At 39.2% G+C, this 21,348-nt stretch overlaps 1 protein-coding gene across 2 annotated transcripts in view; it reads left to right on the top strand.

Annotated features, from left to right (window-relative positions):
• Positions 1-21,348, top strand: part of LOC149086502 (putative methyltransferase-like protein 15 homolog) — a 100,194-nt gene that overhangs the window by 62,804 nt on the left and 16,042 nt on the right. For both annotated transcript variants that reach the window (XM_089255953.1, XM_089255952.1), the window contains one exon: positions 5,586-5,780. In XM_089255953.1, the coding sequence (XP_089112079.1) occupies positions 5,586-5,780 (195 nt within the window). The remainder of the gene's footprint in view (positions 1-5,585; positions 5,781-21,348) is intronic.

Here is a 21,348-nt window from a genome sequence, read left to right as displayed (position 1 = left end):
GGATTTTTTTGCAAGTTATTTTTGAGTTAAAAAAACACTTTTTTGGGAATTTGAAAAAAATTAGATGAACCTAACAAATAATAAGGTAAATTGAAAAGTTTTTGAGAGATCAACTTTACAAAACGTCTGGTCTTGTAAACGCTAAAAGTATAGGCGAGAGATTGACGCGATATCTTGTTAATTCCGCTTAAAGGGTTGAATATACGGCGTGTATTTGATTAATTTAATAATTTATCTATTAATACTATTAATTGTATTCAAAATTTATTGATTACAGTCATAGGTGTATGCAGAATTTTCTTGAGGGGGGGGGGTGGGTTTCAGATTTTTTTTCCTTCTGAGGAGGGGGTTTATTTTTTTCCCTGCAAAATAACACTATAATCTTGTCTCAAGGGGGCGGGTTAGAAACCCAACCCCTCCCCCTTTTGCGTACGCCAATGATTACCGTTTATAAAATGCATGCTTCTATAGTGATTAAAATTTCTTAGACATGTCAAGTCAAATTCAGTACAGAAATGTCATGTCCTTCACCTTTATTCTACTTCCAGGATCCCAGGAAATGAGTTCAGATTCCAGGGAAATTTCCGGTTGAATTCTAGGTGCGGGATCGCGGAAAAACTGGATCCCAGGAGAGAAAACCTAGTGGGGACTTGGGCAGGGCCGTCTTAACAGCATCATGGGCCCCCCGGGCCAAATGATTTTTCTGAGGCCATACCAGGTAAATTTTCGAAAATCTCAACCAGATCCCATTTTTGTGAGGTGCCCGGGTGGACCCAGCCTTAAGACGGCACTGGACGTCGGAACCACTTTTCCCTGTAATATAAGAAAATGACCGATATGTACGGGATGACAGTCAGGGCTGTCTTAAGAGCATCATGGGCCCCTGGGCCAAGTGATTTTTCTGAGGCCCAACCCAGCAAATTCTTGAAAAATTCAACTACTCATTTTGCTGAGGTGTGCCCCTGTTCTCTTGAGGCCCCGGGCAGTGCCTGGGTGGGCCCATGCATTAAGACGGCACTGATGACAGTTAATTCTATTCTGTTGCTTTGGTCGTCCCCTCACTAAAGGAATTTCTGGCTACTGATAGTGCATTGCAGAAGAGTAATGTTTTTTTTCTTGTCAGTTTCTAAATCCTTAATTTTAGGTTTTAATTTTTTTCTTTATCTATAAATGATTTTTTCTTGATGCCTATTTTAAATTTTTTGCTTGCCTATTTTATTTTAATCATAAAATTTTATAGGTTTAAAATTACTATTGTGAGAAGCCTTACATTTTAATTCTTGAACGAGTGAACAAATTTTCTGAACAAATGTATTTAATTTGAAGGAGCTTATCAGAGCCAATGCCAAAAATTCTTTCAGAGGAGGTTTGAAGTAACAGAACAATAGATTTTTCTTTTTCTAATATGTTGGAGGCGATACTGGACCTCCCAGTTCTCCTCTCTACACGGACTTGCAGCTGCTGTCCGTGACTGTCTTTTGCCGACGGCTATCCATGCACACAAAAGCATGCATCCAAACCCCAATTGGTGACAAGTATCTTTCTTGCACAGCAGGTGACACATCCGCCCCTAGGTCGGCGTCATGGAATATTTGAACTCAGTAATTGTATTGCAATGCCACACAGTAAAAAGAGTGCCGCTGATCAGTATGGGATTGGTGACTGTTGCTCATATATCCTGCCTATTTTCTTGGAAATATTTGGTGACTCTATAGCAAAAAAAAACCTACATTGCTGCTGTTGTTGGAAACATGTTCCATTATTTTGTTTGGACTTTCTCTGCTCAGTAGCGTGCATCATTTGTAACATGAAACGAATTGAAAAATTTACAATTTTTTCCTCAAAGAAATTTCATATCAGCATTTATCAAGAAACGGGTCGCACCTCATGTAAGTTCACTTTTATATAAACAAGTTATCAGAACTTTCCTTTTTTTGACTAACTTTGTGTTAGCGATCGTCTGCAGGCTGACATTTTTTTTTTAACTATGTATAATCAAATTTGCCGAATGTGCAATACCAGTGGTACCCAGATTGTACCTCACATTGCCCTGGGGCAGATGCATACGAAGGAATTGGGTTGGTGAAGGGGCTTCCCCTAAGCTGATAAAAAAATTTGGAAAAATTGAAAATATTATTGTAATTAAAATATCGAAAGAAATACTTTTTTATATGCTATTTGACAGAGTTCATATTTCTTTTTTTTAGAGGGTTTTTGGCCGTAATCCTCCATGCTAGCCAGATATTCAAATATGCTATTTAAACCACTTTAAGTTAATTTAAATGTTTTTTTTTTAGGGTTGGTAAATCAAAATTTCTCTGAAAAAAATTCCTTATGCCCCCTTTGAAAGTCGGTCCTGCGTACGCCTCTGCTTTGGGGAGCTATGACGTCTTTCTATTTGAGTTGATTCGCTATCACAACAGTACTGTAATGGCTAACAATCTTTTTTTTTTATTGAGACAGTTCTTACGATGTACTGTATATGTATCGTTTGTGACAAAATTTAATGAAAGTTCAATAGAACCTCAATTATATCCGGGGGTGGATTATAACGGGAGACGGATTTACCGGGATACGAAAATTTTTTAACTTCACTGGAGGTAAAAGAGTGCCAAGAAAAATAATTGTTCCTTAGACTAACGTAAGGTGTATGGTAACAACCGAGAAATTTGGTGATTAGAAGGTATTATTGAAGTCAGCGGCGTTGCCAGAAATGTATTTTGGGGGGGAAAGTGGTAGAATAATAGACAAGCATGTTATTCCCCATATATCAGCCAGAGGTGTCGACATGAACACATTGGGGGTGCTGAAAGTTGCTGGTTGTCCCGTATATACATTGGCATATGCAAAGGCAGGGGGTTTGGAGTTCTAACCCCCCCCTCAAGCCGAGATTATAGTGTTATTTTGCAGGAAAAAGCGTAAGCTGCCCCCCCCCTAAAGAAGAAAAAAATATGAAACCCCCCAAGGAAATTCTGCGTACGCCTATGCGTATATACGCGACTCAAGCGCATACGCAGGAGAGAGAAGGTGCAGCAATGCATTGTTCTTTCAAAAATTATTGGGGGGACTCAGCCCCTTTACAAAATTTGGTGGGGAGGGGGAGAGGGGCTCAAATGGCCTCAGTCCCTAGGTTTCGGTGAATATGACATCAGTTATTTTCCAACATGTTTTACCTCTCTTCCAGCTGCTCTGTCCGAAATTGACAAAAAAGACCTCAGTGCAAACCAAAAGTACTCAAGTACTTGAGTTTATTGAGCTTCACTACACTCCCCTGTTGTTGTCCTCTAATTGTCATGGTTCTATTCAAGGCTGTCGAAAAACATGAACCATTGGGCAAAGTGTTGTTCTAGGGCAGTGGTTCTCAACCGGTGCTCCGTGGAGCCCTTGGGGCTCTGTGACGTCTGAATGAAAATAAAATAAATAAGTAAATTTGATAGATAGATAAAATGAAAAAAGAGGCCTACAGGGTTCCACCATAAAAATTATATACAAAAAGAGCTTGACTCAAACAGGGATCCGATATAAAAAATTATGTACTGAAAAGGGCTCAGCGAGTCAAAAAAGGTTGAGAATCGCTGTTCTAGGGGTTCCGTACTTAGCTAGAAGTAACAGCTTACAGCACGGGTCTTCAATTTTTCAGACACGATGGGTCAATTTAAACTTCCTATGAAGCCCACGGACCACCAAATCTTGTGATTTAGTGACATCTTAATAGAAGTGGTCAATAGGCCCCGTGTTGAACCCAGAGAAAAATATTTGAAGACTTATTTGTTCTGAAATTATTTTTTATTAATTATCAATTTTGATTAATTCTGAATTTTTTTTTCACTTATTCTCAAAAAGTTTAATTGCTGATTAAATTACGAGATTAATTTTTATCTGAAAAAACTTTAAATTATTCTTTAATTATTTATTGTGTTAATTGTTTTCTTATTATTTATTATAAGAATTATTTTCCTTCTCAAAATATCTTGCAATTATTTCTCTTTCAATAACTATGCAATTATACTTTTGTTGATTGTGAAATGATTTCTATCAGAAATTACAAAATTGTTTTTCTTATTGATTTCGCAAGTTCTATAATTATTTCTTTCAGTTCTGAATTTTTGCGAATTCTGGAATTATATCTTTCATTTTTATTCTAGAATTTATTTCATCAGAAATTATTTTTAATCAATTCCGAAATTGTTTGTTTCAATGACAACCAATTTCTGAAAATCATCGGCGGGTCACGACAAAAAGCTTCGAGGGTCAAATCTGGCCATGCGTTGAAGACCCCTGGCTCAAGCCTTCCATATTACATATAGCCAAGACCCTCTGTAAGCCTGGGGTCTTCAACGCATGGCCAGATTCGGTTCTCGAAGCTTTTCGTCGTGGCCCTTCAATGTTTCCTCATGTTATAGTAATTTATAAAATTAGGTTCAAAAAATTCCAAAATTCTTTGTCAAAAAATTTTTGATCAAAATAATCTGATGGAAAAATACAGGGCTTGACAAATCCCAGGCACTAAGTCACCATGGCGACTAAGAAATTGTCTTTGACGCCTAATATTTTTATGTATGATAGATGACTGTATTGAAGTCTGAGGACAGTACAGAATTATCGATAATTACGTCGATTTGTCTGTCAGCATGGAAGGGGTCCTGAATAAGTCAGAATACAGGATTTTTGACTGATTTTGTGGGGGAAAAAATCTTGTCACTTATAATATTTTGTTGGCACGTAATTTTTTTTTTTTGGATTTTCTACATATACTGTACGCAGGCTCAGGGACGTGCGCAGAACCAAACTTTGTGGGAGTGACCGGGGTATCTCTCTCAGAAAAAATTTGAATCACTAACATTTAAAAAGAATTTAAAACAAACCGAAATAGAAAGAAAATGCATATAAATGCTATATGCAACTTCTGTTGATATTTTAATTTATTAAAAAAATACTCTAAATTTTTGATCACCTTGAGGCAGACATCCATAGATTTACCATATTTTACTGAGGCGAAAATCTTTTTCCACAAAAGTAGGTTAAAACGCCATCGCTGAAATCAAATACAGATTGAGGATTAAAAACGGGACATTCTAGTTTAAGAAGGACGTATGGTCAATAGGAAATGTTGCTGATCGGAAAGAAAATATGTCTGTTCAAGCCAAACATCATGGTCAGAATGAAGTTGAGTGCCTGCATGTAAGTCTAATGTAGCGTTCTGATTGGTTGCTTGCGAAATGGAGCTATTTGATTGGTCTATTCAAATTTTCTTACTATTCTCGCTTGTAATGAACCTAAGCAGTGGCGCTGTGATTGGTGGTGACACCATTGATTGCAGTGGCATGTTTTAAGTAGAATGAAAATGAGTGAAGAGGAATAGGCAAAGCTGATTTTGGGTTCAAAAAATCAGCAAATGTCTTCATTGAAAAGAAAAAAAACCACATATATGTATAGGTTGACAAATGTATCTGGATTAAAGGTCAGTCTGAAAAAGTTTCTAACGTTAAAAAACAAAACAAAAGAACTGATTTTTCACCCAAAATTAACCTTTCAATTTTGAGTTTTTGAAAAATCATGCATAATGTTTTTGTTTTCTTTTCAAGATTTACCAATCAACCAACAGCTGCTGACATTGTGAATTCTTTGGATGTTCCTAGCCTCACAAAAATTTTTAAAGTGTATGGAGAAGAGAAGTACTCAAAAAAAATTGCTCAAGCTCTGTCAGATGCACGATATTTGTTAAAAAGAATAAACCGTACGCATGAATTATCAGATTTAGTATCCAGTGCTCTTGAAAGGTGATGATTTTAATCTCAATATTTTTATTGACATTTTTCTGCTATGACTGATGATAATTTATTGGTTATATACTACAGCTACCACTGAACTTTGCATGCACCTCGTGCAATTCCTGTATTTTCTTGTTCATTTGGATATCAAATAGAAGGTTTTTCTGCTCTCTGTGAAGAGACTTCGTTGGGCACTGCATTTCATTGCTTATACATTTCATTTCAAAATGACTTGCTATGTTTGTTGTAAACAGAGGAAATATTTTTTAGAGCCATAGGTATTTCTTCAAGAATATTCTCCCAAAACTTAGAATTTTACACTTCTAAGTCAGCGGTTCTCAACCGGTAACGTTGAGAATTGCTGCTCTAAGTTGTCCGAAATTTTTTCCCCCTCCTCCTGTCTCCTCAATGGGAGTCTAAGTAATTTTCAACTGACTATAAGTGAACATATTTTGGTAATTTTTTTATTTGGCATACCTTTAAACTGTGTTTTACAATTTAATGTTTGGTCATACTGTCAAATCAGAACCCATGGTCTCAGATTTCAATGATTTTTTTCTTATTTGTTATGTTTACCATTCTTATTAACCTAGTAAAATATAGTTTACAAATCTGTGAAACTTTTCCAGAAAGAAAAAGTTTAAATTTGGTAAAAAAAATGATGAGAATGACGGTTCATGATCGTGTGGCATGACTTTCAGATGAGTTCAAGGTAATTAAAACTACATCTTCCAAGGAGCAAACCATTGATAAATAAAAGGAAAATTAAGATATTGACAACAAACTATGAATTTTTATTACAACATTATAAGCGCTGGAAACAACATGAGCTGCGTGTTGTCAGTTTGGTCGCTATGATGATACTGACATGCACACACAGCCACGGAAAGTGATGGCTGCTTTCTAACGGCATACTCTTGCTATCTAGTGGCTTGAACATACTGCCCACCTTGAAATGTCTTGAGTTTCAATATTGACATTGTTTACATGAAATAGACAGACAGATATGTGTGAGTTGTACAAATGCAATGAAATATGTGTAAATTGTGTAGATGTGTAAAAACATATACTGATTTACAAGCAATTAAAAATGTGCAATAAATTAAATACAAAATGCAATACAAGTATGCAAGGTAATATAACACTTTGCTGAAAATAATGAAATGAAAATTCTGATACAACAATGAAAAAAAAAAACAAACAAACACATACTTGTCCATAGTTTCTGCGGACAGCCGCAATAAACGATGGGAGACTCTCAATACTAAGGAAATCTGTTTTAAAAAAATTGTATCTCTGAGTTTCTTGCGGTGTTTTACTTATTTTTATAATTTATTTAAAATTGCATTGATCTTTACCATAGCGATGAATTTGTATACACGTGTGGGAGAGCTCGAGAAAAGACAAACTCAGAGCCAATCTGTTTTATCTGTGCGCGGAAGGCAATCTGCAAAGCTGCATCTAAACCTGCCTTTCTACTCCAAATGTCCAAATGCACAAAAACCTGTTTTCCGTCAAAACCGCCCAAGTTGTGGGCTAAAAACATGTTTTTCAGTAGTTCAGAGCAGCAGATCAACACATTCTATCGTAGAAAGCCTCCACGCGAAGCTTTGACGTCACTGAAGTTGTCCATTTATATAATTTCACCTTTATCCATTGAATAAATCCACCCGACATATGCGAAATCTTTACTTTTTTTGCAGTCTATCCAGTGACTACAGGTGAAATGAATGGCTTCAGTGACGTCACGAGCTTTGTGCGGAAGCTTTCAGCTATATAAGGTGTTGGGCGGGTCCAAACCCGGCTTTATTTGCATAGTGCATGGTTGAGTTCGTGGAACTTGGGTTGGAAAGAGTGTTTCATAGAGCTGACATAAAGAAAACGGGGATTGGGAGAGGGGTCTAGGGTTGCTAGACATCCATATATATGGCCCACAAAGGTGTATGCAGGTTGGGATTGCACTGAATATTCATGAGTTATTATGGGACTTGGCAACCTCGGAAAGTTGCTTCCGGAGGTGGGTCTCGTGGCCTGAGCCTTCCAGGTTCCAGTTCCAATAAGGTTCTTTATTTAATGAAATTACAATTAAAATTAAATTTTTAAGTGATTATTTTTTTTATTGTACTATGATTATGTTGTCCTAGGGGATACCCCCAACATGGTAAAGTTCATCACTACTGACAAGCTTCAAACCAATGTTGGCATGTCTGCACATAATATATAATGGTAGGCTAGCAAGTTGTCTAGTCTTGGTATGCCATATATGCATATGGGCCTCCATAGAATTTATAAGGTTTTCCACCTGTTTGATGAGGACTTGCGACCTAATGACTTATTTCTTCCATATGCTCATGTAAGATGGATTTACTTGTGGAAAATGAGCATCGCTGGTGTACAGGCACTGTGTAAAATAGTGCAGTAGGCCCCCCTTACTGCCACAGTTGCAGAATTTGTTGTAGAGTTTGAAGCGTTTTAGAAAAGTTGGCAATAGGCTGTGTTCTAAAAAAAAAAATTGTCTTCTGAGGTGTGATCACAGACGTTATTCATAGTCTGAACATGTGGAACTACCTTTTGAACCTCTGCTCGAGTGTCCGAATCATTTCATTCTCTTTGCCATCTGTTCCTAAGCCAATCTTTTAATTTTTTTTTTTTTTGGCAAAGGATTTTGGTAATGCAAACTCTATTAGCAATAGAAGCTTAGTTGCATCATTGCCAAAGTTGTTCTGATGAGATTTTATCCAGGCAACATGGAGGTTAACTAGTTGTCAACTGGTGGATGACAAGAGTTTTTGCACATTTCTCTTGAATTTCCCGTCTCTGGTCTGGATAGAGACAACTCTCACGATCCCGTTGGATCCTGTATATAACTTGGTTACTTGACCAAGTTTCCACTAAAGGAGTGGTAGATGATCTTTTACTAGCATGAGATCACCTAGAATGAAATTTTCCTTGGGCTCTAACCACTTGCTTCTCTGTTGCAGCTGGGAAAGATACTCAGCTCCCCAATGATCCCAGAAATGTTGCAGAAGACGCTGTACCAACTGCCAATGGGTGAGACAGTTGAATTTTGTTTGTGGGAAGTCTGGCTCAGGCAATGCTGTCAATGGACCATCTATGAGAAAATGACCGGGTGTAAGAGCAGATGCATCATTTAGATCATTTGAAAGTTCACAGAGAGGATGAGAATTGAGACATGCCTCGCACTGTGACAAAAGGTTATACAACTCTTCAAATATTAGTTGTTTGCTGGAAGGGATTTGCCTGAGATGGTAAACGAATCATTCCCAAAAAAAGTGTACATTCTACTTTTTTGAAATGAAAAAATTCAGAATTGAATTTTCAAAATGAAATTGGTCTCAAATTAAATTAATGTATTATAGCCAATGACTTGAAGTTTAATATTTCATAAATATTTGTCACTTTTATTTGGTAATACAGTCGGCCCACCCGTATTCGCGGTTTCCATATTCACGGTTTTTTCCTTTATTGGAATTTTTCTCTAAAATACTCAGCAATCGTCGTTCACGTGTTTTATTTACAAAATTTGAGTTGTGCTTGTTTAGGATGGCTCATTTTTCTAGTGCTATTGATAATGCTTTGAAAAGGTAAATCAAAATGAAAACTTGACAAGAAAAATTTGATATATTGACTGCTTGGCGAAGTCAATACCTTCTGTGGTCCGCCATTACGGAATCAACGAATGTTCGATGAGTTATATCAAGAAAATGGAATCTGAAATTCGTTCAGCTGTAGCTGTAGCCGCACCTGTGGCAGTCAAAACTTTGCAGCACCTATGGGATCCATGTGTTTCACGTACAGAAAATGCTGTGCTTTGTGGGTACAAGACTGACACAAAAAAGTATTTCAATTGATTGTAATATTGTAACAGAAAATGCGAAAAATTTTACTATTCCATAAGGAAAGGGCTGGTGAAACGTCTATTTCATCAGAATCTTATGCAAGTAAAGGTTGTTTCATAGATTTAAGAAACGATTCGGATTGCGCAATGTAAAAAGCACTAGCGATCAAGCCTCTGCCGACCAGGGGGCAGCTAGAAAATTTCGAAAAATTTGTAGAAAACTATTAATGAGAAATATGCACCTCACCAGGTGTTTAACGCTGACAAAACTACACTATTTTGGAAGAAAATGCCACAAAGAAGTTAAGCAACAGGAAGAAAGCGAGCTCCTGGTTTTAAGGCAAGTAGAGATAGACTTACTATGTTGTTTTGCGCAAATGCGTATGAGTACATGATAAAGCCCACAATCATTTTCAAATCTGCGAATTCGCGAGCGTTGAAGGGAAGGATAAGCCAAAGCTCCCAGTATTTTGGACGAACAATAAAAAGGCTTGGACTATGAAAACACTTTTCCTGGATTAGTTTAAACGGTTTTTCGTTTCGGAAGTCAGGAGGTACCTTGTTAGTGAATACATGCTATTCAAAGTTCTTTTGATATTGGGTTGACCGAGGAGGAGTTAATGCAGCTAACTGTTACTGAAACTGAAGCAGTACCAGATAAAGAAGGTCGAGATAAAGAAGTAGAAGACAAGTTCACCACAAGTAACGTAGCGAAAGGGATTCGCAAGCTGAAATCAGCAATAGATTATTTTCATAACATAAATCCCTCTATTTTACGTTCTTCACATGTAGAAAAATTAGTAGAAGAAGCCTTGCCAACATACTCCGACATACTTAATGATATGAAGAAGACACGGCAAACAGAAAAATGACAACAACAACGACATTCTTTCAGAAAACATCGCCAACAATCGCTGCATCCTTTTTTACATTCCCTTCTACCTCTGCGTCACCCTGCTCTTTCTCATGATATTCAATAAACGAGATATACAATAAAAAACCTATGGTTTCTGTTATTCGCGGATTTCCGTATTCGCGGTCACTCCCGGATCGTAACCCCCATGAATACGGGGGGCCGACTGTATTTTATTTTTTGGGTTTTATGACTGAAAGTCATGGATTTTTTCCACTCTATTAAGAAAACAAATATTGCTGTAAAAAAAATAATGAAATCAGCTTACTTCTTACATATATGCAGAAAAAAAGCCATTTTAAAAACTTTTGACATTTTTTCTGTTGTTTCGATGGGTTTTTATGATTTTTTGAAATAGCAAATAGAAAGGTTAATTTTTCACCTATATTTAGCTACTCAAAATCAAAACTTTTTATTTATGGCAGACAATGGGTTGGTAATTTATGATTTAACATCTTAGTTTTAAGTGTTTTTAAAATTTTTTGTTTGTGAACTGTAAAAATGCTTCCCGTAACCGAGTAGACACCATTGTAACAGAGTGGACATTATTGCAAGAGTGCATAGAAATGTTCAACTGAGAGAAAGATATCTCAAGTATTCTAAATAGGCTATGCAAATACACTTTAATTTTCTCAAAAATTATACACAAAATGTGATAGATGACCCAGAGACTCCTCCATAACTTTCTAAAAACGTTCACCCGTAAAAAAACGTTTTTGTTCTTGAGCGCTATAATTTTAATTAATTTATATACTTTTTGCTGTTGTTTTTGTGGTTTCACGTTCGTTTTTTTTTTTTTTGAGTTTGGAAGTAAATTGTGATATACTTCGAACTTATACGGTCTTTTTTATTGCACGAACATATGATACTGTGAGCAAATTGTTCTGTTTTTATTTAAGCCTAGCTTGCAATTGCAGCGTAAAGTAGTGTTTAATATACAAATACTGGAATAGTTAGGGTTAAGATCGAGATGACAGACGAGTGCCCTTTGTCGCCTATTGGAAGCAAGGTCTTCAATGGTGAGTTCTACAAGCATTTGGATCAAAAGACCCTCCTGTTCATAAGAGTCTGTGATGGGAAAAGGGCAGAGGCAGCCGAGAGAGACCGGTTTCTCGTGCTGAGGAATGAAATGATGAAGCTGTATGATAAAGTCCATGTCGTAGGAAATGAACGTTCTTTGTCGGAGGTTGCTATCACTGAGCCGCCGCCTAGTATCCATGAAACTGCTAATATTTCAGAGATTATTGAGATAAACTTCCAGAAGTTTGAGGAACGTTTTAGTAGACTAGAGAGCATTGCCCAGATCATTCCGGAAATGCAGTCAGAGATAGCTAACTTGTCAAATGCTATGCGCTCAAACGTGAACTCATCTGTAGCAAACAATTGTGAATCATTGCCAGAGCCTGTTGCTACCGCTTCGTATGCCCAAATATTGACTGATACTTTGAGGGGAAAGGAAAATTTGTCAAATAACAACACGATTCGGGCAGTCCACCCTCGCTTGAAAGTGGATGATATTAATCAAGTACCACCTAACCGTTTACAACGATCCAACGTCGCAACTGGGACTGATCGGCGTAATGAATTCAGAGTGGGAATGTCTACGACGTCGCAGGTGCGTGTAGTGCCGATGGTTCGCAGACGTCGGTTGCTGGTGAACAGATTTGCTCCAGAGACATCTATCTCGGACGTACGTCGCATACTGCAAGACACGCAACTCGAGTACGACTGCGTTAAGCTGAATACAAGGAACTCAAACAACTATGCATCTTTTGTACTAACCACTGTCGATAGTAATTGGGATTCATTGAGCGATCCATTCCACTGGCCATCTGGTATACACATCAGAGAGTTTTTTGGTATTCCCAGATATCTTCTGAAGGATCCGGCTGGAGATTGTACTATAACGGAAGCATTGCCCGGTCAGAGGGACACCTCTAATCTACAATGACTACGGACAAGAGTCATCGTCAATTACTTCAACAAATGAACACGCATCCGATTCTGAATCAAGAGTCACGGGTATATTCATGAACCCCAGAAGTATTGTGAATAAAATTGACTATTTGCGTTGCTGCATTCAGTCATACGAGGTCGACATTCTGTGTATAGCAGAGACTTGGTTACATCAGTCAGTTTCGTCTTCCTTGATATGTCTACCAGGATACGATATTTTCCGATACGACAGAGAAACTACTGCGGGAGGAGGTGTATTCATTATTATTCGAAGCAGCCTGAAACCTAAGCTGGTGAACGTGCATAATGGAAATCAAGATGTTGAGATAATATCGGTGGATATAAAAAGCGGAAATAGTAAGTGCAGGCTTATTACGGCGTACGTTCCACCAAATAAAGCATGTAATTTAGATCATTGGTGTGAGTTTTGGAGAGAACTAAGGCATTACTGCTCTGCGTGCTTTCCGGTGATTTTGGTCGGGGACTTCACCATGCGGGGAATCGATTGGATAAACGGGAGATTCTCATCTGAATTGGAGTCACAGTTCATGTCAATATCAGCAGAACTAGGCCTTGTTCATTTGATCGATTTTTCCCACGAAAGGGGAAAACTTCTTAGATCTTCTGTTTGCTACCGATCTTTTGGTGGTCTACGACGTATATGCACTTCCACCCTTCTGCAACAGCGATAATCCACCGCACTTGCCGATACACTTCTCATTGCATATTACAACAGGATTAGATTGCCGATCAACACTAAACTATCACAATGCAGATTATCCACGATTATCAGCTATTGTAAAAGATCTGCAGAACCAAGTACTAGCTGGAACTATCTCAGCTGCGGATGCTTTGCCAGCTCTATTTCTGCGGTCTCGTGAACATGTTCCCCGTCAAATGAGATTTAGAAAAAAAGATAAGGTTTTACGAATGCTAAACAATAGGAAATTGCATGCTTGGCGTCAATATAGATCAATACCTAGTCAAACCACTAAAGAACAATACAAGGTCATGGCTAGGAACTATGCAAATTACGTCAAAGAGAAAGAGAGTTTACATCTCCTCAACCTCTGTAAAAATCGTGATCGGAACTTTTTCCACCGAGACGTCCGCAATAGACTTCGTGTATCCCGGGACATACCAACGCTAACTGTGAATGGCACCACGATAACGGAAGATTATGAGAAAGCAAACGTTTTTGCGGACATATTTTCTGGTTCATATAATTTTTCCGGTTACGACTATCGTTATCAAGGCCTTATGAATGATCATCCCTTCTTTCGTGACATGTTCAGCACTCAGACAATAAAAGCCATTATTGCTTCTCTTCCTGGTCGATCATCTCCGGGTCCTGACGGAATACCCAGTTGTTTCTACAAACGTCTTTCAGACCCGATATCTTCTCTGCTTAGCTCCATCTTCACATCCTTCTATGACTACGGGTCTATCCCATGCTCTTGGAAATCTGCAGTTATTAGTCCAATTTATAAGAATAAAGGCTCCAGGGCAGATCCGAATAATTATCGCCCGATATCGTTAACCGATATATCCTGCAAAATTTTCGAGAGATGCATCGTCAATCAGTTATTTCCATTTGCCGACGATATGGGCTTAATCCCCTCAGTTCAGTTTGGCTTCATTCCTGGCCGCTCCTTACCAGTGCAGCAGTTGATTTGTCATGATATATGGGGAGTGCTATAGACTTTGGACAAGAGATTGATGTAATTTACGTCGATTTCCAAAAGGCATTTGATAAAGTAGACAGATTGCTACTACTGAGGAAGCTAGCTTGCATGGGGGTTCCGGATAAAGTTGTGAGGATAATTCAAGAACTGCTGTCAGACAGAGTTCATCAAGTTCGTGTAGCCAGCGTGATGTCTAGAGAATGTCAGGTGCCAAGCGGAGTTGTCCAGGGATCGGTGTTAGGCCCGATCTTATTTACTAAAAGTGGATCAATGCATTTAGGTAGACGCACCGATCCTGAATATTACCAACTAGGTAATGAAACGTTACAGCAATTGGATACATGCGTGGATTTAGGTATCGCAATGAGCCGCATTCTGGATTTCACTGATCATTATCATGGCATAGTCTGCAAAGCTAATAGAATTTCATATATGTTACGTACGGCATACCGTAAGTGTGTTACGTTGCATACGTTGTCATATGCTTTCTGTGTGTACGTTCGCCTGACTCTGGAGTTCTGTTCGCAAGTATGGAGCCCTTACAAAATCAAGGACATACAGCTCCTCGAAAAGCCACAGAGGTCATTTACTAAACGAATACCTGGCATGAGCGGTCTATCTTATTGCCAGAGACTTCAATTTCTGGGTTTACACTCACTGGAATGGCGTAGAATCGCTGCAGATCTGAAGATGTGCTACAAACTAGTCCACCAAATTGTTTATCTACCATCGAGAGAGCCTTTCTTTGAGATCATAGACAGGCGAGTTAACCTACGTAGGCATCGCTTCCAAATAAGAATACCAATGGCTAGAAGGGATTGTTTTTTCCAAGGATATAGATGCCGTGTGGCAAGAATATGGAACAGTCTTCCATCAGAACTTGTATGTGCCTCCTACGCAAGATTTGCTTCCACTATTGGGGATTTCGACCTGACTCCGTATGCGAAGTGCTTCCCATACTGACTATTATTATTTTTTTTTTTCTTCCAGTATAAGTGCATTTCATGCCTTCTGGGGTTATTGTAAATAAATAAAAACATTCAAAAACCACCCACCCCATCCCTCATAGTTTGAATTTTGGTCTGGTAAAATGTTTAAAATCTATTCAAAGTGGACACTGGATCAGTGAATATTATATTATCAAGATGATTTTTCTTTTACTTAAAATTTTTTTGTTGAAATAGAATAGTATTTTGATGTTGGTATAAATCTCACGTTTATGCATCTCACATTGGTGATCAAGAGAGGCCTGGGGAAGGGGAGAAGTAGTACCTGGAAACAAAAATAACACATGAAAATAATGGTTCTGTCCTATAAACTACAGGATGTAATGTCATAACAACCTTTACTAATAATATGCCCTTATGATACATCTTCCTAAATCTGCGCCTGGCAGTGATTTTGACGATCCATACTACTTAACTTTCTTATTTAACTGAAAAAATAACATGATGGGGGGGGAATGTGGTAAAGGATTTAAATTGGATAGATAACTTATTAAATTTAACTTAAAACCCCTTAACTAATCTGGTACTGGTTTCCTCCCATGTGTGGAGATGCTGGAGGATTGGTGACTGAATACATGATTGTTATGAGTGCGAGATGCAGAGACGAGCAAACTCTTTTAGCACCTTGTCAGCTTTCATGAAGTTGGTTCAACAGTATATCACTCAGCTTTCCTCCCCTACAAATGAAGCGTTTCAGAGTGGTGATGAATGCCTCTGTTGACAAGTCACTCACAACTTCACAATACACAGCCTTGGTTGAGAAGTATATGAAAAGTGCTAGGTATGCTTTGCACGGTTTTGCTCGAGATGCTTTTGATATCCAGATAATGAAAGGTCCAGCATAATTGTCAGCTCATTGATCATTTTTGTTGTACCACAGTCATTTTCTGCACAAGGGCTAATTAGACAGGTACCTACAATTTATTGCACATTCCGAGTGGCAGTTTTTTTATATACTCACTGGGAGGTTGGTGCGCTAACCCCTCGATGTGGGACTCCCTTGCGGTAGCAATCTTTTTCTGTGGTCATGTTGCTGTTTCTGTTGTATCCTTGTATCAAGAAAGTTTCTGACAATGACGAACTGGTGACACCTTTAAACATCCTTTGTTACTTTAGGCGGGTATCCATAAGATACCCGGTGACCTGGGTCACCGGGCTCATAATTGTCAGCACAGTGGAGGAAGGCTCAAGATGTTACTCTTGTAGCGGGTAGATCATCCTTGATTTGTGGAGCTGTTGCACAACGATAGCAAACAGGTTATGCATCTCCTGACAGTAGTAGAACCTCTCGTTAGCGGACTCTTTTCTGATCTCCGGTCCCTTGAAGTAGGACCTCAATGTATTTCACTCCCTGTCTGCGGACACTGAAATCAGACATATTTTTTTCCAACCTCTAATTTATTAATTTTTGGACATAAAACGAGAGAAATAATCATTAATAACTAAGATTATGTTTAATTCCAAGTTTGCGTTAGTAGATATAAATTGCCAATTAATTACTTAATTAACACAACATAGCTGTGGTCTAGTATGGAGGAATTAAGGGTAATGTCGGATACAAACAGTATCGAACATGGCGGTGAACACGGACACAAAATCGTGTAAACCAAGGGTCTTCAAAGCAATCAGTGAAAAAGCGGGCTTTTAATTCAGCTCACCATATCTGAACGGTTAAAGACCCCCTGGTTTCCCCCTTATGGGACAATAATTTCCCACCACTTCAAATTAAATGAATTATTAAATTATTACATCATTTATAATTTGAATTTCATTAATTTGCATTACTTAATTTATTTTAATTATATATTAATTAATCTCCCCTAATTAATTTAAATTTGGGGAGTTTCTTGCATAGTGCAGTTGAACTCTGTTAGAATGAACTCCAAGAGACCGGAGATTAAAACGGATTTTAAAAAATTATTATAATGATAATTATTTTAATATCAAAATATTAAATTAAAAAGTTGTCCTGTATTTGCTAAACAAATGTCGTGGTTGTCCTGCATTTGTATCGAAAAAATATGGTCAGCTTATTTATTAATGAACCGTGGTTGAAGAACCATTTGGCTGCATGTGTCTAATGAAGTCGATCCGCTGCATTTGGCAATAAATAAAGGGGAACCGGACACTGCATTTCAACCATTTCCAGAACCAATGTTCAGGTCATCAAACAACTCCTGTGACGCAATATATTTCAAAGTTTGGCACTGAATGAATGAACGCCAGGGTCTCTGCCACCGGACTTATCCCGTTGCCGAGATCTCTTCCAGTCCAGCTTCGTGGCAGAGTCTGGAACAAAGTGAGTGTGTACACCTAACAGTCTGAATGTGTAGCTAGTGTTGTGTATGATATTTCAGTGCTGCCATGTATACTTCAAATTGTGAGTGAAGTGTAATGATTGAATATTTGTAACGTTGTAGGTCTGTGGCGAGCCTTTTTAACAGGGAGATCGGCTCGCATGCGCACCTTGAATTTGGGAACCACAGAAAACCAACTTCAGCCGACCACCACTGTGGGGTTCGAACCCGGATCCTCGCATCGCGAGTCCGTCACTATAACCACTCGACCACCGCAGTGGCGAAAGTTTGGCACTGTGATGGGCGAATATGACTTCTGTTTCTTTGCAGAAGAACCCACAGGGTGCTTTCACTATGTATGATCTTGGAGATTTGTGAGCTGAAACTATCTCTGCTGTTTCCCATTGTTTCTTATGGAAATTCGAAACTCTTACTCTTTTACCATTGTTTAGAATTCCTAAGGGGTGAGATTTTCTGTCATGATATAGATTCTGCTTTCTTTGCTTTTCTTTCAAAAGGTGGGTCACATTCTTGTTTAGCTTAGTTTTGAGCATTCTTCTGAAATGGGTAATTTTGTTTTCAGCCGATGAGTAAACATTAATTGAGCAAGAGATAATTTCATGTGAGACAGAGGCATGTTCCGATATTCCATTAAATTAACCAAAATCCCTTTATCGCCATTGGATTTCCTAAACATGCTCTTAGTTATTCTTACTTATTTTTCTGCCCTTCCATTACTTTTGGGATACCTGGGACTTGCAAAAATTAACTGAAAAATTCCATGTATCAGCAAATTGTTTGTAATGTAAGCTTTGAAAGGGTTATTGTCTGAGACAACTTGGTTTGGTACCCCAAATGTCTCCCTAGATGTAACGTTGTGTTAGAACGTTTCAAGTTCTTCTCATGTTCTCAGAAAAAGAACCAAGGTATAGATGTATAGTTTATCAAACTGAAAACTTTGGCAACCTCATGTGACTTTGAAGAAAACAGCTCAATTCGGGATAGGATTGTCTTGGGCATCCATGATTCTAATCTGCAAGAAAGACTGCTTCGAGAACCTGATCTTACAGTAAGCAAAGCAGCTGATAGCATACATACATGTGAGATTAGCCGACGACAGATGGAGAAAATCCATGAGCCTCACGTGGGTTCCAAAGTTGATGCAATAAAGTCCAGAGGTAAAAGTATATTCATGCCTGTAAGGTTCAGGAGAAAAGAGTGGAAAGAAGGCCTGGGAGAAACAGGAGTCACGAGAGAAAGGAAAGAGAAAGATTTAAGACATTCGAAAAAGAGAGGGTAGTGTGAAAGTTTGTACCGAAGAGACATGATGGTTTTGTTAGGGGATGTTGGATAACAAATGAAATAAAGTGTTGTTTTTTCTTTTGGGAGACTAGAACCCAGTTATTTCGTCCCCGAATCATAGAAGTACAACCGAGGACCTACGACTGATAAGAAGACGGGGAAAAGCTTACTGGCGCAGTTAGCAGGATAGGATCGTGGCTTCAACGACTCAAGATTGTGAGCTGAATTAGAAGAAGAGTGTCCTAGCCACGGTGGAACCACCCCGGTTTGTATAGAAGGATAGCAGCAGCGTTGAGCTCCCACACTTCTTTTTTCCCGTGAAGTCAACCTGACTACAGTGCTGAAAGGGGCAATCCTGCCTAGGGAAGAGAAGCAAGTATTGTGCGGCGGTATCGAGACGGTAAATAAAGATGGCGTATTTGGCAAAAGGGAAAAAGGAAGATCTGGAGACCATGGCCACCAACTTAGGGGTAGAAGTCCTACTAGAGTTTAACTTAATGCAATTAGTGTGTGCCATACAGGAAAGTGAAGTGTACAACGAAGCCACATGCAGAGAGATGCTGAAAACAATCATAGGCAATAGGAAAGAGATAGAAGAGATGGAGGAGCGGTTTAGAGAAAAGGAAAGAAACATGATGGAACAAGATGGAACATGAACTCGAAAGACTGAGGATCGAGACAGGAGCCAGAAGAGAGGAGGATAATCAGGCCGAGCGCGGCAGAACCTCCAGCTGGGATTTCCAGAACATGATGCAAAAGTTACGGATGGAAGAAGACATAAGTCTGTACCTGGTGCTGTTTGAGCGGCAAGCTCGTCGCACTGCCCTGGCACGGGAAGATTGGTTAGCTGAGCTCTTGGGACTTCTTCCCTATGAGATGAACCACTTAATTTCCCGTGAGCTGGAAGAGCAAGTACAGGATTATAATCAAGTTAAAGAATTATTATTGAGGACATTCAAACTCACCCAGAGAAGTTCCGGCAGATGTTTTCTTCTTGCCACAAAAATCAAGATGGCACCTGGAGACTTCTACCACAAAGTGTGTACCTATTTTGATGGATGGACGGCGGCTTTGGGAGTCACGACGTGTGAGCAACTAAGATTTAATCATCACCGATCAAATGAAAAAAACGCGTCCCAGCAGATTTTAAAAAACACTATCCGGACAAATGGTGCGATATGGTGTCTCCAAGTAAGCTATCAGACAAACTAGATAGGTTTGATGATGTAAAGAGGACTCTGAAGACACCTCTCCCTAGTGACAGCACGAGGAACACAAGACCGGTTCATCAAAGTCCGAGGTGGAAAGCCACGGGAGACTTCAGGGTGAGTCCTTCTCACCTAAGGTGACGATGGGTTTGAATACCAGAGAGAGAGCCGCAGTCACTTGTTATGCGTGTAGGGCAGAAGGCTATATAGCAAGGTTTTGTCTTGCAAGAGGTCAGCAGGAGCCATTGATCCGGGCCCAGGTGAACTCTGTCCAGACAGAAGAGGACACAATTGAAGAAACCACACTCCTAACAGCATGTATCACGGTGTCTGCATCTGGTGTAGGTGTGAACATTGACTCACTGCAGACAGTGAGCTTGAAATGTAATCAGAAGACAGTAAGAGGCGTAGTCGATTCCGGGGCCCAGATCTCAGTCGTTAGATCGGATTTGGTTGAGATCGATGACAGTGAAGGTGAGGGGAGAATAAGGATCAGGTCTGCATTTAGCAAAAGTGAGATAGCCCCTCTGAAAATATGCATGATGAAAATCAGCGACTGTGCAATCTGGGGTATGTGTCGATTACTTGCACAGTGTCGAGTCGCTTGATAAATGTAATGTTAATATGTCTGACAGCATACGACGCACTCTTGGGAAATGTACTAGTTCTAAGTCTGATCAATGAGCCAAGCCGTAAACGTGATGTGCGTACTTCATCTGCCGATTCCTGTGCCAAGCGCAAACAGAAGGCCAAGTCCAACGACAGCAATAACAGCTATTTTGGCATACATAATGAACAGAGGATCATAGCCCAAGTCAAGAGCTACTTCACCGACTTCAACATCATAAAGAATAAATTCCTGCTGAAACAAATTCGGAGGAACAAGGAGAGCCTACATCAGTCTTAGGTTGGTTTCATCCTTTAGGAAGGTCAAGACCCTGACCAAGGACTAGAGGGTCGTTCGGTACTCTCAGGAACTCGAACAAACTCTAAATCAACGGAGAAGGTACTAAAGTGCGCCGGATCGTGCCCATACCGGCGTTCGAGGAGACCAGATGTGTTAAAATTAACCTGGTTTGCGACACGCTGTCCGAGAAAATGACACCCGAGTCCGTGTCACAGTTTATGTCAGAGCACAGCAGAGTTGCTGACGTGACAGCCGTCAATCAAAGATCTATGATACCAGATGTCTGTACGAAGCTGGACCTCTACGTAAACGGGGACATGGTGAAGAAAACTGTTGCCCTTGTCGAGTACAAGACCAACGAATCCACTCAGAGAGCGATCGCTGAAGAAGGCAGCGACGTCGCCGAGGACAGTGTCAAGATAGTACTTCTCCTATCAAACGTG

Source organism: Pholcus phalangioides, unplaced genomic scaffold, assembly GCF_987345545.1.
Source record: "Pholcus phalangioides strain wild (caught in Gottingen) unplaced genomic scaffold, Ppha-v1.0 ptg000004l_1, whole genome shotgun sequence".
NCBI lineage: Eukaryota > Metazoa > Arthropoda > Arachnida > Araneae > Pholcidae > Pholcus > Pholcus phalangioides.
The sequence above is the reverse complement of the archived record's forward strand: the minus strand, read 5'-3'. Positions and strand labels throughout refer to the sequence as shown.